Source organism: Stylophora pistillata, chromosome 1, assembly GCF_964205215.1.
Source record: "Stylophora pistillata chromosome 1, jaStyPist1.2, whole genome shotgun sequence".
Lineage (NCBI taxonomy): Eukaryota > Metazoa > Cnidaria > Anthozoa > Scleractinia > Pocilloporidae > Stylophora > Stylophora pistillata.
The window spans coordinates 54,024,954-54,051,553 of NC_142519.1; the positions used below are offsets into that span (position 1 = coordinate 54,024,954).

General features: G+C 38.3%; 3 protein-coding genes across 4 annotated transcripts; all 3 read left to right on the forward strand.

Moving 5' to 3' along the window:
- The first annotated feature begins 1,149 nt into the window (after nucleotides 1-1,149).
- On the forward strand, nucleotides 1,150-6,131 carry LOC111335397 (putative skeletal organic matrix protein 8). Its single transcript, XM_022941290.2, has 3 exons — nucleotides 1,150-1,279; nucleotides 1,612-1,680; nucleotides 4,563-6,131. Exons 2-3 carry the CDS (start codon nucleotides 1,663-1,665, stop codon nucleotides 5,307-5,309), a joined length of 765 nt encoding a protein of 254 aa, XP_022797025.2. The 5' UTR covers nucleotides 1,150-1,279; nucleotides 1,612-1,662; the 3' UTR covers nucleotides 5,310-6,131.
- Nucleotides 6,132-7,963: 1,832 nt separating this feature from the next.
- Nucleotides 7,964-11,678, forward strand: LOC148743110 (putative skeletal organic matrix protein 8). Its single transcript, XM_088762565.1, has 3 exons — nucleotides 7,964-8,116; nucleotides 9,926-9,993; nucleotides 10,407-11,678. The coding sequence occupies exons 2-3, from the start codon at nucleotides 9,970-9,972 to the stop codon at nucleotides 11,262-11,264; spliced, it is 882 nt and encodes a 293-aa protein (XP_088618691.1). The 5' UTR covers nucleotides 7,964-8,116; nucleotides 9,926-9,969; the 3' UTR covers nucleotides 11,265-11,678.
- Nucleotides 11,679-17,079: 5,401 nt separating this feature from the next.
- Nucleotides 17,080-21,252, forward strand: LOC148743111 (putative skeletal organic matrix protein 8). Of its 2 annotated transcripts, none has more exons than XM_088762579.1 (3): nucleotides 17,080-17,500; nucleotides 19,155-19,247; nucleotides 19,976-21,252. In XM_088762579.1, exons 2-3 carry the CDS (start codon nucleotides 19,230-19,232, stop codon nucleotides 20,831-20,833), a joined length of 876 nt encoding a protein of 291 aa, XP_088618705.1. In that variant the 5' UTR covers nucleotides 17,080-17,500; nucleotides 19,155-19,229; the 3' UTR covers nucleotides 20,834-21,252. The 2 variants fall into 2 exon arrangements, with proteins under 2 accessions (XP_088618705.1, XP_088618700.1); XM_088762574.1 differs by having other exon boundaries at nucleotides 17,082-17,471.
- Nucleotides 21,253-26,600: the final 5,348 nt, after the last annotated feature.

Genomic DNA, 26,600 nt, shown 5'->3' on the forward strand with positions numbered 1-26,600 from the left:
AAGTCCAACGAGACTAGAATAATGGAAATGAGTCTTAGATACCGCAAAAAACATCAACAACATGTTCAAAACAGGAAAATGTGAACATCGGCTTTTCTAGACAGCCCAGGTTTTTTTTGTCTCTCATCGATCCTGGGAAACTTTTGGCGTTGCTATTGGGAACATTAAAATAACTGACATTATCGAAAGCGGAAAAAGTACAAATTAGTAAGTTTACTTGCTTGTTTCCATAGAAAAAATAGTTAAAAAATCACTTTAACCATAGAGAAACATGTTAAAAAGTCTGCAAAAAAAAAATAGGGAAGAAGAACAACTAAATAACATTTAATTTATCAAATTAGAAATTGGAATCTTAAATTTGAACTTGTTTTCGGAAGACTCGACGCTAAAAAAAATAGTAAGAATATTTAATCGTTCTGCAAAGAGAAAAAATTCGTGACATCGAGTAACGGGAGAATCAAACTGTTACGAGGATTTTTAAGGATAAATCGGAACACAAGATTTCAAGCTACGAAATGCAACTGAATTTTCCAGATTCACCTACCATGTCATTGCAGCTAGCGAAATTTAATCGGTTGGTAAGTCACCTAGCTCTCCATACTTCCCGCATAGAAAGACGTGAAATCTGGATACTTCTCAAGTGCTTTCATATCTCTAGGAACGCATGCTACAAATAGAACACCGCCAATTGATATTGTAAAACATGGTCAGCAGACTTGAATAAATGAAGTAATTTCAATATATCAACAAAGTCGAGATGGTAAATTGGTCACCATTTCAACTTTGTTGATATATTGAAATTATTTCGTTACCCCCACCGACGCAGTCCCAAACAGTTTCTTTAGAAACTAGCAGCCTTTATTGAATAAATGAAGCATGCAAGTGAAATCGAATTTCATTACGCCATTTTAACCAATTGAAGAAATGTTTTTAAAGAGCTTTACTATTCAGTTCAAAAACAACATCTAATTTTCAAGCATTAATCTTGCTGATACTGCGTCGCTAGGCCGGCGTGGTTGTCAAGGATTCTGGCAATTACTTAAGAAGCGGAAAAATCTAGCTGTTTATTCTGATGCAAAGCGGATACAATTTACCACAATTAATTTCTTTCACCTGGAAAAGTTCTGGACTGTTTTTTTCCGCTTCGCATTTGTTTTAAAAAGAGGTCCAGTTATCCAAAAAGATTCACAACTGCGAGCAGGGTTAGAGAAGAAAACGGTTTCGCACAAAAGAATACCTTCCTTTGAGCAAACAATCTTCGGTCTTCATCGAATCAACGGTAAGAACATGTTTAAGAAAGTGACAACATTTTGCTTACATGCCATCAAAATTTATATTAATCTTAATAAAATTCAATTAAAAGGACCAAGTTTATATAATTGGGCTGAAAATTAAGTTAAGATAAGCGAAAAATATTTACACAGTTTCAGACCAAAGCGAAATAGTTGTGGTCTTTGCGGATTTTGACAAATCAAACAGACAACAATTAACTGAGAAAAAGGCATGAGTTTGATTGAGAAGGGCAAAGAGAACCATTATATACATTAAAAAACTAACGCTTCTTCAAATTTAACACGATGGTCAAATATTCCTAAACTGCTGACTTTTCAGATTTTCAAAGCATCTTTCATTGGTTGACTGGAAGTTTTTGGAGAGCTGAAGATGAGCTCAATGCTGAAGGTAAAATGGATTTTTAACATGTTGTGGAAATCCTGGTATTGAATTTTCCCAAAGTGTGACGATCTATTGGGACAAATTCACCTCTGCTTGTCTTTTTTTCCAATTTGAATTTCGCACCGAACAAATTCAGTCCTATAAAACTCGTAGCAATTTCATAGAAGCACGCGCTGACCATATATCTGCTTTCACGTTGTATCTGGTATCTTCAACAACAGAGCAGGAATGAATCTTACGGATTATTTACTCATTCGTTTCCCGAACAAACAGCAGTTAAAGTCGATCGGAGGATGCAACTGTAACAAATCCGTGCAAAAAAACAAACATTGCATGGCAAAGTTAAAAAACTAAAATTCGCTGTTCTTTTGCATTTAAGTAGCCTTTAGAAAGTATACGATCGCCGAGTAGTTTTTTCCTTGAAAAAACTATTTGTTCCCGAAAAAACGAAAAGGTTGCATTTTCAGTCCCGGAATCGATTTGTCGACACCGAACACGGGTTTAAAATAGGTCATGACTCCCTCAACTTACGTACCAAAACAACTAGGCTAGAAAAAGCTGTCATAGTTCCAAGTTGTTTTACAACTTGTCATAGTTCTAAACACCGTGATTTCATAAAGATTAGATTAATTCCAGCATTCAAGAGAAGTCAAAAGCTCATGGCTCTCCCGTGTTGCGTAAAACGGTAGGCAAAAAAGAACGATAATTTTGAGCATGTGCCTTTATTCAAAGTTGATGATCTTTCAAAATATGTAAAGTTTAGCTTGGGAAATGAATTTGGAGTTTTTCACAATTTTTTGAAAATCGTGAAGAAGGACAAAATCACGCCATCCTGTTATGTATATGTGACCACTATGACATTGATATAAAAAAAAATTAACACGACTCCGATGCATATAGGAAAGTATAATAACCTTAACTCAAATTATATTCGTAGCTGTTCGTGTGAGTCCAAAGTTTTTCTGTTTTGCCGTTTCCTCCATTCTGCGGTCTCCGTAAGTTTGACATCTACACCGTCGCTTTATGCTGTGGCTCGATCAAAACGGCTACTCCTGAAAAAATCTTAACTTTGCAATTAATTTTGTGTTTCTTGGTGTTCTTTGCGACAAAACTCATTAAAACACTGACCGAGCCGACTATTTAAAGCTTATTTTCAGATTTTTCTATTGTCGATCCTGTCCATCACTTATACGTTGTTTGACAGACTGTAGGCAAATTTATTTCGCAAGAAACCATAAAAATTTGCATAGAGGCCGAATTGAACGAGCTCGCATGACAGTTGAATTTTATCATGTATGGGGTCTCTCTCAATAATGCGTTACTTTGGGGGTAGCAGATTCCTCTTTGGATCGCTAATAAACTATTTTACCAAGAATTTATCTTTCTTATCACTTAAATAAAATTGAGGTGTTCGATTCTCCAAAATTAATTAAATTAACCTCATTAGTGCATGTTTATTTCCCACGTGAACTAAAGAAAGATTCTAAACTTAAGAAAGACAATACTTTGCGTGTTCCTGCTCTTGGGGAAATAATGGCGGTTTTTTGCTCTTTCGGGAGTATAGTCGGCAGTCCATGTTCGTAAATTTATCATACTATATTGTCGCGCCGCTATGCAAATTACGAAGGGTAGCTCTGTCAATTAAAACTATCGAGACCTCTTTCCCGTTTTGAACTGATTTGATTGAAAACTTCGGTACAACGATCGTCAAAAACAGAAGAAAAGAGACATAGGGCAAAAAGACCCAATCTCGGCCACTGAGAACACCTTATTCCCCCTATGTACTAATTACTGTCACGAACTCTTGTCCAGCCTGATACGCAAATTTTGTTTTGTTTTGCAAGCGAGAAGTAATTTACATTTAGTCTCAAAATGGTTCACGGTAAACTGCATGGGAACACATGCTTGAACTAGTTGGCTTTATTGTCAGCCCTTTTACGGTTTCCTTTAGAATTTTCAGGAAAATTTTTTTCACAGTATAAAGCGTACAAATGTGAAAAGTGAGCAACAAAAAATTCGTCGAAAACTAAGCCAGTTCTGATCGTGGCTGCAGCGGCGGGCTTCTTTGTTAATTGTTCACAATAATCCTCACGAATGAAATTAAACGGTAAAATGAAGCAATTTGAAAATTCGAGAATATCATGTCCAAGTTGAGGTCAGTTTATTTGCATTGTTCTTTACGCCATTTAAGTTGCCAGAATTTCTAAAACAAAAACGATTTTGTTTGTGTTAATTGTCACGCTTACACAACATGGCGTGATTTTAAGTATTTCGTTGACGATTTTCAATAAATTCTTAAAAATCCCACATAAAATCCCACATTCATTTCCCCAAAGTTAAGTAAACTTTACATATTTTGAAAGATCGTTAACTCGGGTATTGTCATTCTTAATCTTACGAAATTCTAAACAAAGGCACAGGCTCAAAATTATCGTTATTTTTCGCCTATCGTCTTACAAAGCACAGTAGAGCCATAACTTCTTTACTTCTGTTGAATGCTCAGATAAATCTGATGTTTATGAAATCATAGTATTTAGACCATGGCAAGTTACACAAAAAATTGGAACTATGACGGCTTTTTCTAGCGCCGTATTTTGACAAGCGAGCAAGTCAATCATGACTAATTTCAACCCTGTTTGCACGTGTTTGGGACTTGTGCCTAAGTTGAAAACGGCTTCCATCGTTTTTCTCAGGAATTAAAAGATGTTTCAAGGCAAAAACTGCATGGCATTCATATACTTACTCAAGGCGATCTCTATGCAAAAGAGGAGTGAATTTGAATTTTTCAGCTTTGCTGAAGATTTACGATTTTGTTTGTTTCACACACGGATCTGCTCTTAAGCATCAACGATTGATCCCACCTCATATTGCTGCGTCTTACTTTACAGACGCCGTTCTTCACCACTTTGATATTTCTGTGCGTGACAATTCCGTCATCTTTGGGGAGGATTGGAAAGCGATCTCTTTCTACGGAGTACAAGCATATTCGCCCAGTGGCCGAGAAGTCAAAACTGATTTCTGACGGAGAATGCAGTATCATTGTCGACAAGATCCCCGATTATCGAAGCAGAAGCAAGTTGCAATCTCATCCACGACTTTGCGTCCGCCTCAATGACACCCAGCTGTTAGCCAGGCTTCGACAGGTTGGCGAATTCAACCCGCGTTTCATGGCGATCAACGAGAAAGATGCCTGCAGATTTAGGGACCTCTACAGCAAGGACAAGCTTCCAATCAAAATCTATCCCTTCCAGAAAGGCAGACAGTACCAATATCCAAAGAGGAGGTTGGAGAGCTGCGTCAGTCAATCTCAATCGTACCGTTGTCGGAGTGGAGGTACACCTGTGGATAAAAGAGGATTAATTCGCTTATGTACGGAATGTAATAGAGTAACCGAATTGAAAGATGGAGTTTTCCCCAAGTTTATCAACGAAGTCAAATGTGTATCTGGACACTGCCTCGATCACCAGGGGTTATGCGTCCAGCGGTCTCTTGAGTTTACTTTTATTTACTTCACTAAGGAATATGTGTGGCATCAAACCATCAGTGATGACCCACCGCTCCATGTCTACGTCGAGGTATGGGATCCGTATACGCAAGAAATCGGTGTTTGCTGCGAATGCCAGAAATTCCCATGAAACTCGCGCGGATGGTTTCCCAGGTATTGGGTAAGGTTTTTTCTCACCCTCTACTAGGTGTGCGCAAACTGGAATTCCTTCTTCTGCTGTTTGTTTTTTCGTTTTGTTTCGCCGGCTCGACTTTTATCAAATTCATGAGGGAATCGTACATATTAATGTTCAAAATAGAATTTGGATGCAATTCTACGATTGCAAACTTGTTATTTTGTTTTTGCCTTTTAGATGTAAAAAAACTAACAGTAGACAATGCAGTTGTAACATGATAATTTGGTTTTATCGACTGAACTGATAATGTTAATTGGCTACCGTTAAGAATTTCGAGGGGTTTTTAAAGCGTTTCAAGGGTTTGCCCCTCTTCAGAAACGAGTATAATTGTAGTAAGCTTAACTAGCGATGTTGTGGTCAATTATATTTTGCTTAGGGTTAGGCAAGTTAACAAGGATTATATTAGGGACCTTAAGAAACCACGACGGCGACGCCAAGGAAGACTTCGATTAAAAAATGAATTTCTACTCTTAGTTAGAATTTAGAAAATGGCTGCAAGAGCTTACTGTCTCATACAGCGCCACAGCTCAATTTCAGCATGACGTATAAAGTAGCCGTTGAGTTCCAAATTTTAGCCATTTCACGTTGTTGTTTTGCATAGGACGGCTAAGAAATGTACAAAGTTTCAAAACGCACGTGCTGAGCTATTGTTCTGCCAATTAGATCTCTTGTTTTTCCACGTCCTCGTTGCCGTCGCCGTCGTGGTTTGTTAAGGTCCCTATTATCGATTTAAAGGAGAATGCAGCACATCGAAAATAAACTGATGGTTGGTCAATATACGACGTTTCTGTTTTTTTCTTCCACTCCATTCTCCCTGAAAACCGTCTAGTCCCTCCCCTCCCCCAAAAATCCTGCAGCTAACCCCCTCCCCCTCAGGCCCTTCAGTTGACAAATAATTAGTAGTTCCTAGGGTCCAGTCACCAAGGTTTTGAACTCGAGAATCTCTAGAATACTAGTTGAAGGAATCAGTATGGTTTTCTTTTTTAATGAAACATGTGGACTACGTTGAACAAATGTCACCTTTGGCAAAGATGCTTAAATGCCTCCAAACTTCCTACATGAATGCCAATCAGCGCATTCAATAAAAATTGTTACAGAGCAAATATAGAATAGAGGTGGTGACAAAACTCTTCAGAGCTCTTAACAAGAAGAAAAATAAAATGCTACTCCAGACAGGGCGACATTTTCCTTTAACAGAAATACCTTGAATTGATGAACAGATGTTAATTAAAAAAACTGTCCATTCAGTATATTGTAATTGACGGGGTATGACCGGTTATTTTCAAGGGGCCGCTGATTTGCTTCCTAAATCGGTTTGTTTACGACTTTCAGTGTAGCTACGTAGTTCTCTTTCCTTTCTGAAACACTTCAATTTCAATATCAGTTCGGTACAATCCCTTAGCCTACGTACAAGGGTTAAAATACCATGTTTTTGCCGCTTTATTACCCAGTTAAATCCTATTACATCAATATCTTCGCATCGTGTATTATGTTATTATTCTTTTAATGACAGTTCGGCTTATACTATACGTCATAAGGGCTGGACCCAAAATAGCACACCGAACAATGACGTAATTGCAAGACATTACATTTACCAGAAACAATAAAGAATTTGATATTTGCTTATTGTATCTAAGAGACATGGTGTTATTCAAATGCTGCCTCAGTCTATTAACGTCTACTTACAATTTCGACCTTTGCTGTGAGAAACAATTTGTCAACGAAAGTCTACACTCAAGTCCAAAGTATACAACATTACTTTCGCTGTTGCCTAAGTTTTCTACATTGTATGATCGTCGACTTTTATAGTCTTTACTGATCTAAAAGCAACTCCTTCCTGATGTTTTAATTTTTCCCCCACTTCATGAGTTCTTCCTGGGGAAATATCCTGGCGTGGAAACAACGGAAGTTGTAAGCTAGAGATGTTACAACTTTACACAAACGTAATAACAGTTGGGAAAAAAAGAAGTACGCTATTTTTTACTAGCAATTGGATGAAATTTTGAATTCTAAGAGAAATGTTTCTCCCTTTTTTTTCGCGAAGTCTTCAAACTGAACTTTTTTTTTTTTTTTTTTCAATCTAAGGCTAGGATGAAGATCTGTGGACAGATTGCTTTTGTTCACCAGCCGCTATTGTAATACTGATGGATTTTATCGGTATCGATCAATGATATTTTTATAATGCGAATTAAACCTGATATTGCACAGGGAATCTGCTTCTAACACAAAATGTTCGGTGCTGATTTCTGATGTGTTTATGACTAGGCTGCAAACATGCTATAGACACGAAATCAATTCAGAACCCAATATACGAGGTTTTGCATCACAACTTGTGGCCGGCAGAGCTTCCAACTGAATCATGGTGAAATTAATCCGAACTTGAAAAAATTAACAAAGGAAAAGCGAGTTATAGTAGCAGACCTGCTTAGCTATATATTTACTTCTCCTTTTTTGGTTAAATCTCCGAGTTTTGTCCGCCCTCTTGCCGGTGAAAGCATTAACAGGAAGTAGACAGGTTGCTAGCAATAAAGCGTCATTATAATGCAAAACAAATAGTAGGCTAAAAGCCTATTATCATTTATTTATAAAGCCATAAAAGGGGAGTGAAATATTTCGAGACAAAGATGTTGCTTTGTGTTTCTTCCGCCTTGGGTGGTTAAATAGTGTCGTTACGCTGACGGAAAATTAGAACTGACAAATGCAGAGCTGAACAACAGAAAAGCGAGCTAAACAGACCTGAAGCTTTGGTTGATTTTGGAAAGGTATGAGCAGGGAGTCCTATTGGGTTATGAATTTACTTAACTGTTTTGTTGTCATATTCACTTAATCCATAAGATTTAGCCTAAATGCATACACATAAACTACAATGGTCTCACACAAGCAACGACGAATTTTTCAAGCCAAAAAAATTAGTTTTTGATTATTGCAAGGTTGAGACGGTATCAAGAAAATTCTCTTTCGGGACTTAAATCAAGAACGTTTGATTATTTGCATAATTTGGTTTACACAGTGAGAATCAATTCGCTATCGATTTTATTTTTTATCATTATTGGTACAACTTCATCACAACTGTTCAATTTCGGACATGTCTTTCATATATTTGATACTCTTCATTTTTGTTTGTATTCCTTCAATCACTCCGTTGAAGACGGGTTGAGGAATATAAAGTTTCGTCGACATTTATATTAGACTTTTATTTTAATGATATAACATAAAGATACAGCTTCTCTTTCAAAAGAAATCCGCCGGGAATAACTCACGCGTGTTGCCGTTAAAATTCCACTCAATGAGAAGCTGATCACTATGATTTGTTATTTTTTTGAGGAAAGTTTAATTCCGATTGAGCAATAACTGCAAATGTCTTCGTCTTTGAAAACTCGACTTTTTACTTTTCCTTCCTGATTGAGTTGGTCAAATATTGAACAGCGGTTATGACTTAAAAGCTCGACGAATTACGTTTTGTTTTTTTCCTCACCTGCAAATATCAGCTTAAAAGTGATAACGTAAAAGGCTTTTGCATTCGTTTGTCGGTCTAACAGAGCCTAAAGACTGATATTAACTCTTTACAAAAGAACCTCGCAGAAAAAGCTGGCTAAAGGAGTTAAGAAATATGATTTTTTTGTTCTAACAAGTCAACTAGTAACCTTAAAAAGCAAACCACGACTACGAAGGTATCGAGGAAACAACAAAACAAAACATCTAATGGGCAGAACAATAGCTGAGCACGTGCGTTCAAGCACATTTTTTAGCCCTCTTCCGCAAAACAACTTGAACTTGACCTGAGATCACCAAAATTTGCGTGGTCCGAGAACGGAAACCATGACGACAAAATTATGAAAGTTTGCATTAAGAATTCATCGCCGCTCTCATACGTACGTTAGACGGCAGACACATCCGGCTGGCAGTTCTCAGAATTTCAACTAAAAGTATAAGTTTCGTTCAAATCGACGTCTTTTTCGGCGTTGCCATCTTGAGTGCTTAAGGTCCTTCATGTGTTTGTTCAAGATGAAAGAGCAAAAGGATCCATTCAAAATCTGTCACGCAAGTCTGTCTCTGACCTGCCTGAGGGGTTTGCAAACAGTTGCGCCGTCTAATCAAACAATGGCCACTTGTTAATATTTCCACGCAAGAGAATTTATACATCAGCCAATATGGACGTTAACAAGGATTCGATGCAAGTTTGGCGTACTACGAACTAGTTTCACTCGCGAACTATTTATGTTATTAAAAAAAAAAAAAAAAAAAAAAAAAAAAAAAACGCAGACTGACGGTTTAAAGTCAGCTGAAATTTTAATCGAGGTTCACTTATTAACTAAAGTAACCTTGGAAAAGCATGAACCCCTTAAAGACGATTGGCATCCGAGAAACTGGAGTCGACCTTAAATTTTCCCCCGGCGATTCGGCTAAGGACGATATCACTGATCATGGCTGCCAAACAGCTAGTTGTCTAAACAGTCTTAATGTTCATTTAAGCTTTTCGCTTTGTTTGTGTTTTAATTTGATCCACTTAAGGTAGGTGACGTGTCAAGATAACAGCCCAAACTCAATCAGTACTTGATATTTCTTTGCAGGCTGCACACGTGTTAGAGAAGTTCACCAGTCAATCTAGAAAACCATGGAGATACCTGTTAATCTGAAGGTGAAAATTTTGCTTTTAAGGAAACTAGTTTATTTCCCAGTATACCGGATAATATGATAAGACTTTGGCCTTACCCATTTGTTGTTGTTCCGTAGAGACCATAATTTAAAAAAGATTCTCAAGTTAGAGAACTGCGGCCTCTTAATTAGCTCAATTGGTGAGAGACTGAAAGATTCTCAAGTTAGATAACTGTGGCCTCTTATGCTCAATTGGTAGGAAATTTCAACTACTGTTTGGGAGACACGGATACGAACTTTGCCGAGGCTATAATTTTTTAAGGGTTTACAATGCTATTTCTTCAATCTGATTGCAGTTTATTTATCAAGATCACTCAGTAATTTCAACTCGCTTAAATTTTGATGGTTATAGTAATTCATAAAATGTTCTCCCATTTTATCTCATTTGCTGAACAGATAATGTCACTTGTTTTGTTCCTGGTTGTCGTCTCGGCTATGCTACCAGCATCTAGTGGAAGGACTCGAATTGTGCGTCCACGCCGAACAAGAACATCACGTAGACCTGTAATAACATCAAGGCCAAAAATTCGAGAAACAGATTGCGGTCGCATCGTCAACACAATTCCTAAATATCGAGGAAGGTTACTCGGCCGGAATCGTCATCTATGCGTTCGCCTCAATGAAACCCAGTTAATAACCAAGCTTCGTATCAGTGGAGGAGGTTTCAACCCACGATACATGGCCATAAACAGGACAGATTCTTTCAGATTTCAGGACCTTGCTATTGCAGACGAGCTTCCAGCACCAGTTGCTACTTCGTCTGAGACCCAATCTCATCGGCCAAGGCAAATCCAGCAGGACTCCGCCGGCAATGATTTCAGCCGCAGTTTGGATGAGCCGGAAGTGCGTAAGGAGGAAGGGTCGAGACAGAAACGGATGACTTCCTCGAGCCCAAGCTCCACCCTGCGCGGCTGCTGGAGTCGAGGCTCTACCGTGGACGACACCAACTTGCGACGTCTATGTACGGAGTGTGCTGCAACCACCAAACTACCATCAAAAGTTTTCCCGACCTTTATCAACGAAGTTATTTGTGACAGCTCAGACCGTCTCTGTTTTAGAGCCATTGGGAGATGTGTGCAGCGGTACATAAAGTTTACATTTCTCCGCCAGACTGGAGAGTTTGAGCGCGATGATGCCTTGAGCAAGCTCCTAGGAATTTCTGTCTACATGGAAGAGTGGGAAGATTACGAACAAGATATCAGGTCGTGCTGTGAATGCCGAGTATTTCCAACTCAGTTTTTCGCAGGCAAATGATTTTCACGTTGTTCGTTGAAGATATAGTTTATATTTCATTTTTCACACATTTTTATTGCAACCTCGCTCCGGGCCCTATCATCTTCCTGCCCCAGAGGTCTGGAAGATGAGAGGCCCTGGGAACGAGGTTGATTTTGTTGTTCGGTTTCTAGTTATGAAATTGTTGTCGATTAAAAAATAACCGTCAAAAGCATATAGAGCTGCAGAGACAAAACAGTCGGATTTCGATATGTAAATATTCTCTATATTTCACAGTTTTCTCTTTGTAGCCTCCTTCTGAAATTCTGAGATTCTTAGTTAAAAGAATCGAATTTGTTCTATTGTGATGCCCATAATCACCGCACGAGCAAAACATATGTTGTCATAAACTCAGAGTTTTTCGTTGTTTGACAATAAAACAAATCAAAAATCTTACGTTACATTCACATAGTCATTGAGTCAGTTCACTTTTTAATGGGGTACAGGAAATTATATATGGCCCAAGAAGGTCGGAGGATTTCGTCTGTGTTATAATAATTTCTATCAGTGATACCCCGCTGGAGCTCTGTACGTAGGACTTTATCCCTCCCCCCTTTATCGGCAGTCAATTTTCTAGAGTCCCCCCCTTTATGCTCTATTAGCGACGGCTGCACTGATCTCCCCCGGAAACCATTCCTCTTCAGCGGTGGGTGCTTTTCTACGCATGCGATCCTCTTCACAAAGCGAGAAAGAAGCACCGCGGGCCCCACACACAAAGGGCCCAGAAGTGGTGTTGGGGTGGACTGTTGACCTTAGCTAGAGACGCATTATGCCATTTTATACGCAGTTCACGGCAAATTTTTATCGCTAGCGAAAAGTCCGGGCGGAAAAGGCGCACTTGGTGATCTTTTACGCCATTCAGTTTGATCCATCTCGAAATATCATGTAAAAAATGCGCCCAATATTTACGGGTGATTCTCAGGGCTGGGCGACGAAAATTGCCAGGTCAGTCACAGGACGTAAAAGGCGGCGGGTTTAATTGCCGACACATGACAAGTCATATAATGACCGTTTGAACACCGAGTGCAGCGAGAGGAAGTGGCGAAAGTATTTAGCTTTTTGTTTCTGTTTTTTATTCAGTTAATCCTGGTTTAATTAAAAATATTTTCGAGTATGATTGAAGCTTCAGGTTGAAACAAGCTTTGTTGTTTGTTTTCCTGTCCGTGGAATTGCATTCTGTTATAAAAAGGCTCATGGTGATGTTGATATTAGAACAATTTTCACCGATGAAAATATTGCTGAGTGTAAAAAAACGTTGAATTTTTACTGTTTAAATTGCCCGAAGGATGCTTTTACGACTTCATAAGGACGTCACTGACCATCCATTTGGTCCAGAGGATATTGTTACCTTAGTGAAAGAGGCTAAAGTCACGTCATTTTCTGCAATTCAATTCATTGTTTTAGTTCAGTGTAGAGTCCATTGGGACAACATCTTATAAGTCATTTGTAGTAAAAGACAAATTCTGATTCGGAACTCAAAACTTTGCTTCGTAAATATTTGGAATAACGAGTCAAAGTCAGCATTATGAGCACCTCTAAAACTCCATCCGTTTTCGTCCTTTTTCATTCGTCTCTCCATCCGCACTTATCGTTTGTCCTTCACCTTGAATATTCACAACAGTTTCCGAGTACTTTTTTGCTGTGAGATTGAATCACATTTTACAATTAGTTATTCAGTGTTAAAATCCCCTCCACGCACCACCTTGCCATCACTTCTGAAGGGATACCTAACGGAAACTTTCCTAATTTTCTAATTATCCATGAGACTTTTGTATCTCAAAAGCGTGACAGTCAATGATCTGTTATCGGTATGAAAAAAGATCCTGAGTTCGTTTTAAAGTCTTCTTCTTATTTGTATAATTAAGTCATTAGAACTCATCATTTAGTGTGTCCAAGTCAAATGATTTTGGATCTGGCTTGAAAGAAATCAACGTTTTTGGTTTTAGATTTTTAATGTTTTGATTGCATAACCACCGGCGTTCGTTTGTGAGAAAATAACTCCACATTTAATACTGCCTCGTCATATTTGCGCGAAGCAGGAAGAACTAAGATAGAGTTCGTTAGACGGCTATATATAGTCTTTATTTCAGTTCAAAGGGTAAAAACACATATCCTATGTTACAATATATTTAAAACTAAACTAAACCGTACCTAAAAATCAATCTACATTTACAAACGTGGATTTGAAGCGTTGGGTATTAACTTTGGGGCAAAAGCACCCTTTCCTACGTAGATTGTATGCGGTATTTTTCTCTTCAGGAATGATGTGTTTAAGAGGGTGCGAGCCCAGTGAGATCACCTGATCAAAATTTTTCTCTCCAGTGTCTCTGAAAGGCTTGAAATAATGAACTGACCGCAACTATATCGCTGCATGTAACATTTATCAAAGAAGTCTCGGATTCAGAGGCTCCATACACAGGAAGATGTCAAAATTGGTAAAACAATAGATCTAAGGAATAAAGGCTGATCGTTTCGAAAGAAACTGTTTGGGGCTGCGTCGGTGGGAGTAACGAAATAATTTGGATATATCAACAAAGTTAAAATGGTAAATTGGCCACCGTAACGATTACAAAAGCTGACGTTTCGAGCGTTAGCCCTTCGTCGGAGACATGGTCTATTTCTTGCTGACTGTAGCGTTCTCTCCTGAGAGTTCGCAAAACGTGTAGGCGTTTGTTTGCTTCCATTAGCCTCAGCTTTGCGTGACTGCTTGTTTTACTGTCATTCTGGCTTGACAGCATAACGTTTGCAACTTAGTTCAACTGCCCCACAATTAAGCAGTGAAAAATGTTTTATAATTATTCTTCTAGCTTCTCAGGACGAGAAAAGTCAGTTTTTATTAGAACATACGATTTAGAGAAGTTAATTAAGAAATCAAAAAGCAATATGAAGCAATATCGGTTGATGTTGAGCGTCAAACTTACCGGTTCCGTGATGTAAGAGACGCAGGAAGTAAGCTAAGACAGTACTAGTACGATACAAATTGAAACATTATCTGCGCTACAGCGGTACTCTATAGCTACAATCTCTTAAATTTCCCTTCAAAACAGAGCAAATACTACATTTAGGCCTGTAACTCTGCACCAGCCAATGAATACGACCACTTTCGCAAGTTAGGCAAGTTTTCTCGTCGATTTACATAAAACTTTCCGTTTAACTTGATCTTGATAAAATTACGATATGCACTGTATGCTCAATGTCAATCGTGCTATGAAGAGTGCGTTATGTTAGTAAACCAGTGAAACCGTGTTCAAGATAAACCTTCAGACAACCGTTCCAGCAATTCACTGTCGGAAACAGTCGTCTGCTGTCAAATTCTTTACGCGGAAAGACTTCCTAGAGGAATCTAGCCGAGAATGCAAACGCGGAAACGGCTTCGCCATTTCATTTACGTGTCACAGAATGATTAAGTGATTATTTTGGATTAAAAGTATAAGCTTTAAAGGATTCACTCCTTGTCCTTTTACGATGAGGCAAGGACATAAAGCCGTTGCTTCTCTAAGAGTTAAGAAAAGACGAGATCCTATGCGAGAAAAGAGGCAGCTAAAGTTGTTGCTATAATTGTTGAATCTGAAACATGCTCAACTTGACTTTTACGGTTATGCTGACATGCCGGTCACTCAGGAATGCCATAGTCAACAGAAAAAATTTAAATGTATACATACATTTGATGTTAGTTCCAATTGAAATTAGTTTACTTTATCATTGTGCACGAACACTCGAGACACTGACTCGATTTCTTCTATAGTTCTTCTCAGTGAGGAAATGTCAACAGCTTTCTATATTGGCTTTTATATGATCAACACGCTTGCATTAGGAACTCTCGTATAAATATCTTTTAAGATAGATCTTCACGGGAAAGACTGTCACTTTTTTCTACTCTTCCTCAGCCATATATTTTGGGAGCTGTTGTCAAATCAGAGTTAGTTAAGTCATATTTAAAGCATTGGCAGTCATAAAAATTGCTTGTTTAGCCAAATCGTAGTTATACGTGGAGACACTCCCCCTAGAAGTATCTAGAATGCAAACACGGAAAAACTACCGTAACCTTTACTACCATCGACATGTCCTTTAATGTGTGGTAATTTTAGATCAAAAAGGATAAATGATTGAGTCTTTGTCCTCTTATAGTGAAACAAGGAGATAAAAGCTTAATTTCCTGTGCAGGAGACAGGATTTCCCGCCGAAAACATTGAAGCTGAAACAAGCTGAAACCTCCACTTCTTCCCTCCTGCCTTAAGTAGAATATTTATGCTGCAGGCTAGACACAGTCGAACACAAACATTTTAAAATAGAAATACTTTAATTTGGGGATGATTTTCAATTGAAACTGCCGTACGTTTATTTATTTATCTATTGTCTACTAATTCTTGATTCGTTCGAAGATTCTTTCCTTTGATGATATCGACGATATTGAGCGTGCATTCTGTTATGAAGTACAATTTAGTTTAAACTGCGAGATTAAAGAAAACTGAAACAGACAACTCGATAGTCGTTAGTGCTTTCGAAAAAGTGTGTCGCGATCTGCAGCTAGTTTCCCCTTCAATGCGACAAATTAAACGCAACCAAAACAGTGCATCGCCATCCTTGCGGTTAGCAATCGTCGCAAATATCTGTGCGTGGTGCTCCGTTACTTTTTTCAAGTGGCGAATAATCTCTTCAAATCAAAATCAACTAAACCGTATTGAAAGCATTTTATTTTGTGCCTGTTTTGCGTTTCATCAAGCTGTTAGATATCTAGCTGACCCAGGATAGGTGAATCCTGATTTATCTAACAATACCATTACAGACGACTCCCGATAACTTGAACTTTCAAGACACATTTGAAAAGGTTCAAGCTAAAGCGAATTCAAAAGAATTAAAACCGGAAAAAAGAAATAAACAGCGGGAATTTGAAGCTATTTTGAAATGGTAAAGAAACCTCGGGTGATCTTGGAATCATTTGCAGGAGATGAGCAGCGAAGCTTTTATTATGAATTCAAAACTAATACGCGCTGCTGTTAAATGTTTTGTTTTCGGCGAAAAATGCACTGAACTAAAATTTGTTTGGTGGAAATGCAAAGAGGAAGAAGAATCCATGAATACTTGTCTATTAATATAATATCCTGTACTAGAGTACAGTTGCACACTAGTAAAACCTGTCACGAACTGAAAAACACAATTTGTAATCGAGTGCAACATCGTCTTGAAATGAACCAATGTTATATTCGACGTGGCTTGCGAAGTATTGGTGTGCCTATGAGATATGAATCCGTTCTATAGAAATAACTACATTATTTGATCCGTCTCAAAAATTATTTATTTTAAAACTTCGTTTCAAAAGCATTGCCAACATCTCTCAACGTTAACCTTGGACTGCAATTTTCGAAACGTGTGCGACATGATTCAGGATTCTAAGATATTGTATATTAAGCTTTTAGTAATCCAGACATGCAAATCATTCAAGTAAAAAACAGATTATTTTTAAAAACACTACTCGCTCAGTAGACTAACTGTTGCTAGTACAGTCTGACTGTATCCTCTGTAATGAATACTGGTGATGGCATCATGATATTTCTAAATAAACTTGGTAATTTTGTAAACGATGTTAAGATATTTTTCAATGAAATCTAAAGTGAAAAGTCAAGGTCAGCTTTTTTCCTCTTCTGCTGTCGCCGATTTGGCCACGTCAAGGGGCTTCCCCAGCAGACAATAATAATGGTATGGTTATAAAATATTTCGCCAAACAAGCAACTTTCTGATAGACGAGATTGGTTTCAGGGATGGTCTTAACCCCATGAGTAATTTCTGCCACAGCATCCGGTAATACATCTTCAAGTGCTGACGTGGTGGAAAGAAGGAAAAATATCAACGATAAGATGAGAAACCGTTTAATATCTCGGAAGGGAAATACAGATGTATATTGATAAATGTTGAAAGCGGTTGCTTGGTGACCAATGGGACTTTGAAAGTTATCACGTTATATTGCATCGACCGTGGTGCTAATTATTTTTCAATTTGAAGCACTAAAGTAATCTTATTATTCATATCTATTTTTGATGATGCCAAGTCTACACAAATAACTCTACGACGTCATACTGGGCCGTTAGCGATATAAAGCTTTAAAGAACTTCTCTTTCAGTCAGAGTCAAGCCCTTCCTCGGAGTAGTTAGACAGAGCTCAGAAGCCGAGGAGAAGCACATCGCCAGAAGGGTAAGCTCCTAGCGGATTCTTGATATTAGGTAAAGGTCAAATGAATATCAACAAGAAAAGTGAGACGATATCTCGTTGTTACAGATCGACTGCCGATTTGTTAATGCAAATGTCAAATCATGATGTAAAGCAAAAACTGGCTGTTCATTTTCATACATACCGAAAAAGCGTTGGCCAAGTTAACATGGTTTATTAAGCGACTGTGTGTCACAAAACATGGCTACCTCACTCTTACTAGAATAAAAATCCCGCGGAGATTTCATGTCTCACAAAACTAATCTTAAGACTTTGAGGCTCCCGATGAAATGAAATGATTAACAGAGAATTTCACAACGGCTGGAAAATAATCCGATCAACTTCAAGAGGCTTACTAGGTCAGTTTTCCTACTTCCGTTTTCTGACAAATGGGAAAAAGTAAATTCCGCGTTCAGAGAACTCTTTATGGTTTCAGAAAAATATTTGATTTGTGAATTTAGTGTTAAGATAGTTCTTAAGCCCAATTTTTTTTCTTTTTTTCGGTTTTGAATGCCCGCTTAAATTTAAATCAAGTATAACTCACGAAGAACCATTACACTTCTTAATAAACAATATTTGCCTCCTTAATTATGGCCAAATTGTTGTGTGTATCATTACACCTCGAGTCTCACCCAGTTGAGACAAGCCGCTGAAGTTGTTCGTGTTGCTGATGAGCAACAAAAAAGATAAAACTCTTTTGATGTCGAAAATCGTCGGTCGAGAGCCATGACCTCCTTAAGTCGAAAGGGTTTTTTTTTATTATTACTAATTTCGAGTACTGCTATTCAAAAAAGCCAAATTTGACGTCACCGTATCCAGATTACATTATAATCTATGTAATCGGCGAAAACGTCACAAGTTGAGGGTTGTTCTGACTTTCTGGGATGAAATTTTCAATCGACTTTAAATGGTTCATAATTCGTTTGTAAGTTAAACTATTTATATAGGCGACAAATTCAATCAAGAAAACAACAACTGCCAACCTATTACTCACGTTTAAGCTTCGATGAAAGGCGCTTTAACAGATATTGTTTGATTGCCGCTAAAATTAATCGGCGATTAACCTTTGTCTGTTTTGCTTGTAAACCAAGAAAGCGAAAACCACACAACAAAAAGATATCAATACTAATCAAACTAATCCGCTTGATATTTAATTGCTCTGTTTAGGCTTCTTTATTATAGACTGTTAAGGTTTTCAAATTTCCTGTCTACTAACGACGTTGACGTTGACGTCTACGTCACCCAGTGACGTTTTCGGTAATTGATGAAATCTTTTTAGACTCACTCTCATTGTAAGAAACCTTTGAAAAATCCCTCAAGGGAACACAGCGAAATAGTTTTTCTCAAAAGTGATTCCACGATTTTCACTTTGATACGTAAAGAATTGCGAGCCGGACGTCCAGAAGTTCAAATTTTACCTTTTGTAATGAGCGTTATACTCAATTCACAATACGTCTACTTTGGTCTGTTGCATCAGGAAAAATAGATAAATAGATAGATATATTCTTCTGGAACTTACCGCGAAACGGAATTCACCCGGTTGCATGGTTGCGGCTACGGTACGGAGTTCAGACGTCGTCGGAGTCCTGTAATTGATGTAGTCCTAAATGATACCGAAAAATATTTACGTCTAACAAGTTTTTCATTATCTGTACTTTTTGGTACTAGCACAAGGAACGAAAAAAGGAAGTGTCTTATCAGTCTCGAAGAACAAGCGTCAGTACTGAGAACACCAAAGAAGTAATGGAGCTGAAAGTAAAGGTAAGATTCTACTCAACATTTTAATTCCGACTAACACCTCTTTTCAAAAAGCTAGTTAGATACACGTGTACAGATAATTTGGTTGATCTTTTAATGTGTGTTTGCCCCGTTATCCACGTACGCGCTACTCCCTAGTTTTGAACTCTGGAAAAATGAATATTTAGATACTCAACCAAACAGTTCTATTCACCACCCGAATGAGTTTAGTTTTTCGAACGAGATATCAGTTTCTGGTTTTTAGGCGCATTGGATTCAACCACCAACCTACAGCTCTATTCACCCGTCTTTGGCCTTATTGTGTCTGCTATTTAAATGATGAAAATTTTGCTTTTAAAGAAACTAGTTTACTTCCCAGTATACCGGATAATATGATAAGACTTTGGCCTTACCCATTTGTTGTTGTTCCGTAGAGACCATAATTTAAAAAAGATTCTCAAGTTAGAGAACTGCGGCCTCTTAATTAGCTCAATTGGTGAGAAACTGAAAGATTCTCAAGTTAGATAACTGTGGCCTCTTATGCTCAATTGGTAGGAAATTTCAACTACTGTTTGGGAGACACGGATACGAACTTTGCCGAGGCCAAAATGTTTTAAGGGTTTACAATGCTATTTCTTCAATCTGATTGTGGTTTATTTATCAAGATCACACAGTAATTTTAACTCGCTTAAATTTTGATGGTTATCGTAATTCATAAAATGTTCTCCCATTTAATCTCATTTGCTGAACAGATAATGTCACTTGTTTTGTTCCTGGTTGTCGTCTCGGCTATGCTACCAGCATCTAGTGGAAGGACTCGAGTTGTGCGTCCACGCCGAACAAGAACATCACGTAGACCTGTAATAACATCAAGGCCAAAAATTCGAGAGGCAGATTGCGGTCGCATCGTCAACACAATTCCTAAATATCGAGGAAGGTTACTCGGCCGGAATCGTCATCTATGCGTTCGCCTCAATGAAACCCAGTTAATAACCAAGCTTCGTATCAGTGGAGGAGGTTTCAACCCACGATACATGGCCATAAACAGGACAGATTCTTGCAGATTTCAGGACCTTGCTATTGCAGACGAGCTTCCAGCACCAGCTGCTACTTCGTCTGAGACCCAATCTGATCGGCCAAGGCAAATCCAGCAGGACTCCGCCGGCAACGATTTCAGCCGCAGTTTGGATGATCCGGAAGTGCGTGAGGAGGAAGGGTCGAGACAGAAACGGATGACTTCCTCGAGCCCAAGCTCCACCCTGCGCGGCTGCTGGAGTCGAGGCTCTACCGTGGACGACACCAACTTGCGACGTCTATGTACGGAGTGTGCTGCAACCACCAAACTACCATCAAAAGTTTTCCCGCCCTTTATCAACGAAGTTATTTGTGACAGCTCAGACCGTCTCTGTTTTGGAGCCAATGGGAGATGTGTGCAGCGGTACATAAAGTTCACATTTCTCCGCCAGACTGGAGAGTTTGAACGCGATGATGCCTTGAGCAAGCTCCTAGGAATTTCTGTCTACATGGAAGAGTGGGAGGATTACGAACAAGATATCAGGTCGTGCTGTGAATGCCGAGTATTTTCAATTCCATTTTTCGGAGGCAAATGATTTTCACGTTGCTCGTTGAAGATATAGTTTATATTTCATTTTTCACACATTTTTATTGCAACCTCGTTCCGGGCTCTCTCATCTTCCTGCCCCAGAGGTCTAGAAGATGAGAGGCCCTGGGAACGAGGTTGATTTTGTAGTTCGGTTTCTGGTTATGAAATTGTTGTCGATTAAAAAATAACCGTCAAAAGCATATAGAGCTGCAGAGACAAAACAGTCGGATTTCGATATGTAAATATTCTCTATATTTCACAGTTTTCTCTTTGTAGCCTCCTTTTGAAATTCTGAGATTCTTAGTTAAAAGAATCGAATTTGTTCTATTGTGATGCCCATAATCACCGCACGAGCAAAACATATGTTGTCCTAAACTCAGATTTTTTCGTTGTTTGACAATAAAACAAATCAAAAATCTTACGTTACATTCACATAGTCATTGAGTCAGTTCACTTTTTAATGGGGTACAGGAAATTATATATGGCCCAAGAAGGTCGGAGGATTTCGTCTGTGTTATAATAATTTCTATCAGTGATACCCCGCTGGAGCTCTGTACGTAGGATTTTATCCCTCCCCCCTTTATCGGCAGTCAATTTTCTAGAGTTCCCCCCTTTATGCTCTATTAGCGACGGCTGCACTGATCCCCCGCGGAAACCATTCCTCTTCAGCGGTGGGTGCTTTTCTGCGCATGCGATCTCCTTCACAAAGCGAGAAAGAAGCACCGCGGGCCCCACACACGAAGGGCCCAGACGTGGTGTTGGGGTGGACTGTTGACCTTAGCTAGAGACGCATTATGCCATTTTATATGAGGTTCACGGCAAATTTTTATCGCTAGCGAAAATTCCGGGCGGAAAAGGCGCACTTGGTAATCTTTTACGCCATTCAGTTTGATCCATCTCGAAATATCATGTAATAAATGCACTTGATATTTACGGGTGATTCTCAGGGCTAGGCGACGAAAATTGCCAGGTCAGTCACAGGACGTAAAAGCCGGCGGGTTTAATTGCCGACACATGACAAGTCATATAATGGCCGTTTGAACACCGAGTGCAGCGAGAGGAAGTGGCGAAAGTTTTTAGCTTTTTGTTGCTGTTTTTTATTCAGTTAATCCTGGTTTAATTAAAAATATTTTCGGGGTATGATTGAAGCTTCAGGTTGAAACAAGCTTTGTTGTTTGTTTTCCTGTCCGTGGAATTGCATTCTGTTATAAAAAGGCTCATGGTGATGTTGATATTAGAACAATTTCCACCGATGTTAAATATTGCTGAGTGTAAAAAAACGTTGTTTTTTTACTGTTTAAATTGCCCGAAGGATGCTTTTACGACTTCATAAGGACGTCACTGACCATCCATTTGGTCCAGAGGATATTGTTACCTTAGTGAAAGAGGCTAAAGTCACGTCATTTTCTGCAATTCAATTCATTGTTTCAGTTCAGTGTAGAGTCCATTGGGACAGCATTTTATAAGTCATTTGTAGTAAAAGACAAATTCTGATTCGGAACTCAAAACTTTGCTTCGTGAATATTTGGAATCACGAGTCAAAGTTAGCATTATGTGCACCTCTATAACTCCATCAGTTTTCGTCCATTTTCATTCGTCTCTCCATCCGCACTTGTCATTTGTCCTTCACCTTGAATATTCACAACAGTTTCCGAGTACTTCTTTGCTGTGAGATTGAATCACATTTTACAATTAGTTATTCAGTGTTAAAATCCCCTCCACGCACCCCCATGCCATCACTTCTGAAGGGATACCTAACGGAAACTTTCCTAATTTTCTAATTATCCATGAGACTTTTGTATCTCAAAAGCGTGATAGTCAATTGGTATGAAAAAAGATCCTGAGTTTGTTTTAAAATCCTCTTCTTATTTGTATAATCAAGTCATTATAACTCATCATTTAGTTTTTCCAATTCAAATGATTTTTGATCTGGCTTCAAAGAAATCAACGTTTTTGGTTTTAGATATTTAATGTTTTGATTGCATAACACAGGCGTTCGTTTGTGAGAAAATAACTCCACATTTAATACTGCCTTGTCATATTTGCGCGAAGCAGGAAGAAAAGTAAGATAGAGTTCGTTAGACGGCTATATATAGTCTTTATTTCAGTTCAAAGGGTAAAAACACATATCCTATGTTACAATATATTGAAACTAAACTAAACCGTACCTAAAAATTAATCTACATTTACAAACGTGGATTTGAAGCGTTGGGTATTAAGTTTGGGGCAAAAGCACCCTTTCCTACGTAGATTGTATGCGGTATTTTTCTCTTCAGGAATGATGTGTTTAAGAGGGTGCGAGCCCAGTGAGATCGCCTGATCAAAATTTTTCTCTCCTGTGTCTCTGAAAAGCTTGAAATAATGAGCTGACCGGAACTATATCGCGGCATGTAACATTTATCAAAGAAGCGCTGGATTTGCTTTTTAAGGTCTCGGACTCAGAGGCTCCATACACAGGAAGATGAAAAAGTTGGTAAAACAATAGATCTAAAGAATAAAGGCTGATAGTTTCGAAAGAAACTGTTTGGGGCTGCGTCGGTAGGAGTAACGAAATAATTTGGATATATCAACAAAGTTAAAATGGTAAATTGGCCACCGTAACGATTATAAAAGCTGACGTTTCGAGCGTTAGCCCTTCGTCGGAGACATGGTCTATTTCTCGCTGACTGTAGCGTTCTCTCCTGAGAGTTCGCAGAACGTGTAGGTGTTTGTTTGCTTCATTAGCCTCAGCTTTGCGTGACTGCTAAATTTACTGTCATTCTGGCTTGACCGCATAACGTTTGCAACTTAGTTCAACTGCCCCATAATTAAGCAGTGAAAAATGTTTTATAATTATTCTTCTAGCTTCTCAGGACGAGAAAAGTCAGTTTTTATTAGAACATACGATTTAGAGAAGTTAATTAAGAAATCAAAAAGCAATATGAAGCAATATCGGTTGATGCTGAACGTCAAACTTAACGGTTCCGTGATGTAAGAGACACAGGAAGTAAGCTAAGACAGTACTAGTACGATACAAATTGAAACATTATCTGCGCTACAGCGGTACTCTATAGCTACAATCTCTTAAATTTCCCTTCAAAACAAAGCAAATACTACATTTAGGCCTGTAACTCTGCACCAGCCAATGAATACGACCACTTTCGCAAGTTAGGCAAGTTTTCTCGTTGATTTACATAAAACTTTCCGTTTAACTTGATCTTGATAAAATTACGATATACACTGTATGCTCACTGTCAATCGTGCTATGAAGAGTGCGTTATGTTAGTAAACCAGTGAAACCGTGTTCAAGATAAACCTTCAGACAACCGTTCCAGCAATTCACTGTCGGAAACAGTCGTCTGATGTCAAACTCTTTACGCGGAAAGACTTCCTAGAGGAATCTAGCCGAGAATGCAAACACGGAAACGGCTTCGCCATTTCATTCACGTGTCATAGAATGATTAAGTGATAATTTTGGATTAAAAGTATAAGCTTTAAAGGATTCACTCCTTGTCCTTTTTACGATGAGGCAAGGACATAAAGCCGTTGCTTCTCTAAGAGTTAAGAAAAGACGAGATCCTATGCGAGAAAAGAGGCAGCTAAAGTTGTTGCTATAATTGTTGAATCTGAAACATGCTCAACTTGACTTTTACGGTTATGCTGACATGCCGGTCACTCAGGAATGCCATAGTCAACAGAAAAAATTTAAATGTATACATACATTTGATGTTAGTTCCAATTGAAATTAGTTTACTTTATCATTGTGCACGAACACTCGAGACACTGACTCGATTTCTTCTATAGTTCTTCTCAGTGAGGAAATGTCAACAGCTTTCTATATTGGCTTTTATATGATCAACACGCTTGCATTAGGAACTCTCGTATAAATATCTTATAAGATAGATCTTCACAGGAAAGACTGTCACTTTTTTCTACTCTTCCTCAGCCATATATTTTGGGAGCTGTTGTCAAATCAGAGTTAGTTAAGTCATATTTAAAGCATTGGCAGTCATAAAAATTGCTTGTTTAGCCAAATCGTAGTTATACGTGGAGACACTCCCCCTAGAAGTATCTAGAATGCAAACACGGAAAAACTACCGTAACCTTTACTACCATCGACATGTCCTTTAATGTGTGGTAATTTTAGATCAAAAAGGATAAATGATTGAGTCTTTGTCCTCTTATAGTGAAACAAGGAGATAAAAGCTTAATTTCCTGTGCAGGAGACAGGATTTCCCGCCGAAAACATTGAAGCTGAAACAAGCTGAAACCTCCACTTCTTCCCTCCTGCCTTAAGTAGAATATTTATGCTGCAGGCTAGACACAGTCGAACACAAACATTTTAAAATAGAAATACTTTAATTTGGGGATGATTTTCAATTGAAACTGCCGTACGTTTATTTATTTATCTATTGTCTACTAATTCTTGATTCGTTCGAAGATTCTTTCCTTTGATGATATCGACGATATTGAGCGTGCATTCTGTTATGAAGTACAATTTAGTTTAAACTGCGAGATTAAAGAAAACTGAAACAGACAACTCGATAGTCGTTAGTGCTTTCGAAAAAGTGTGTCGCGATCTGCAGCTAGTTTCCCCTTCAATGCGACAAATTAACCGCAACCAAAACAGTGCATCGCCATCCTTGCGGTTAGCAATCGTCGCAAATATCTGTGCGTGGTGCTCCGTTACTTTTTTCAAGTGGCGAATAATCTCTTCAAATCAAAATCAACTAAACCGTATTGAAAGCATTTTATTTTGTGCCTGTTTTGCGTTTCATCAAGCTGTTAGATATCTAGCTGACCCAGGATAGGTGAATCCTGATTTATCTAACAATACCATTACAGACGACTCCCGATAACTTGAACTTTCAAGACACATTTGAAAAGGTTCAAGCTAAAGCGAATTCAAAAGAATTAAAACCGGAAAAAAGAAATAAACAGCGGGAATTTGAAGCTATTTTGAAATGGTAAAGAAACCTCGGGTGATCTTGGAATCATTTGCAGGAGATGAGCAGCGAAGCTTTTATTATGAATTCAAAACTAATACGCGCTGCTGTTAAATGTTTTGTTTTCGGCGAAAAATGCACTGAACTAAAATTTGTTTGGTGGAAATGCAAAGAGGAAGAAGAATCCATGAATACTTGTCTATTAATATAATATCCTGTACTAGAGTACAGTTGCACACTAGTAAAACCTGTCACGAACTGAAAAACACAATTTGTAATCGAGTGCAACATCGTCTTGAAATGAACCAATGTTATATTCGACGTGGCTTGCGAAGTATTGGTGTGCCTATGAGATATGAATCCGTTCTATAGAAATAACTACATTATTTGATCCGTCTCAAAAATTATTTATTTTAAAACTTCGCTTCAAAAGCATTGCCAACATCTCTCAACGTTAACCTTGGATTGCAATTTTCGAAACGTGTGCGACATGATTCAGGATTCTAAGATATTGTATATTAAGCTTTTAGTAATCCAGACATGCAAATCATTCAAGTAAAAAACAGATCATTTTTAAAAACACTACTCGCTCAGTAGACTAACTGTTGCTAGTACAGTCTGACTGTATCCTCTGTAATGAATACTGGTGATGGCATCATGATATTTCTAAATAAACTTGGTAATTTTGTAAACGATGTTAAGATATTTTTCAATGAAATCTAAAGTGAAAAGTCAAGGTCAGCTTTTTTCCTCTTCTGCTGTCGCCGATTTGGCCACGTCAAGGGGCTTCCCCAGCAGACAATAATAATGGTATGGTTATAAAATATTTCGCCAAACAAGCAACTTTCT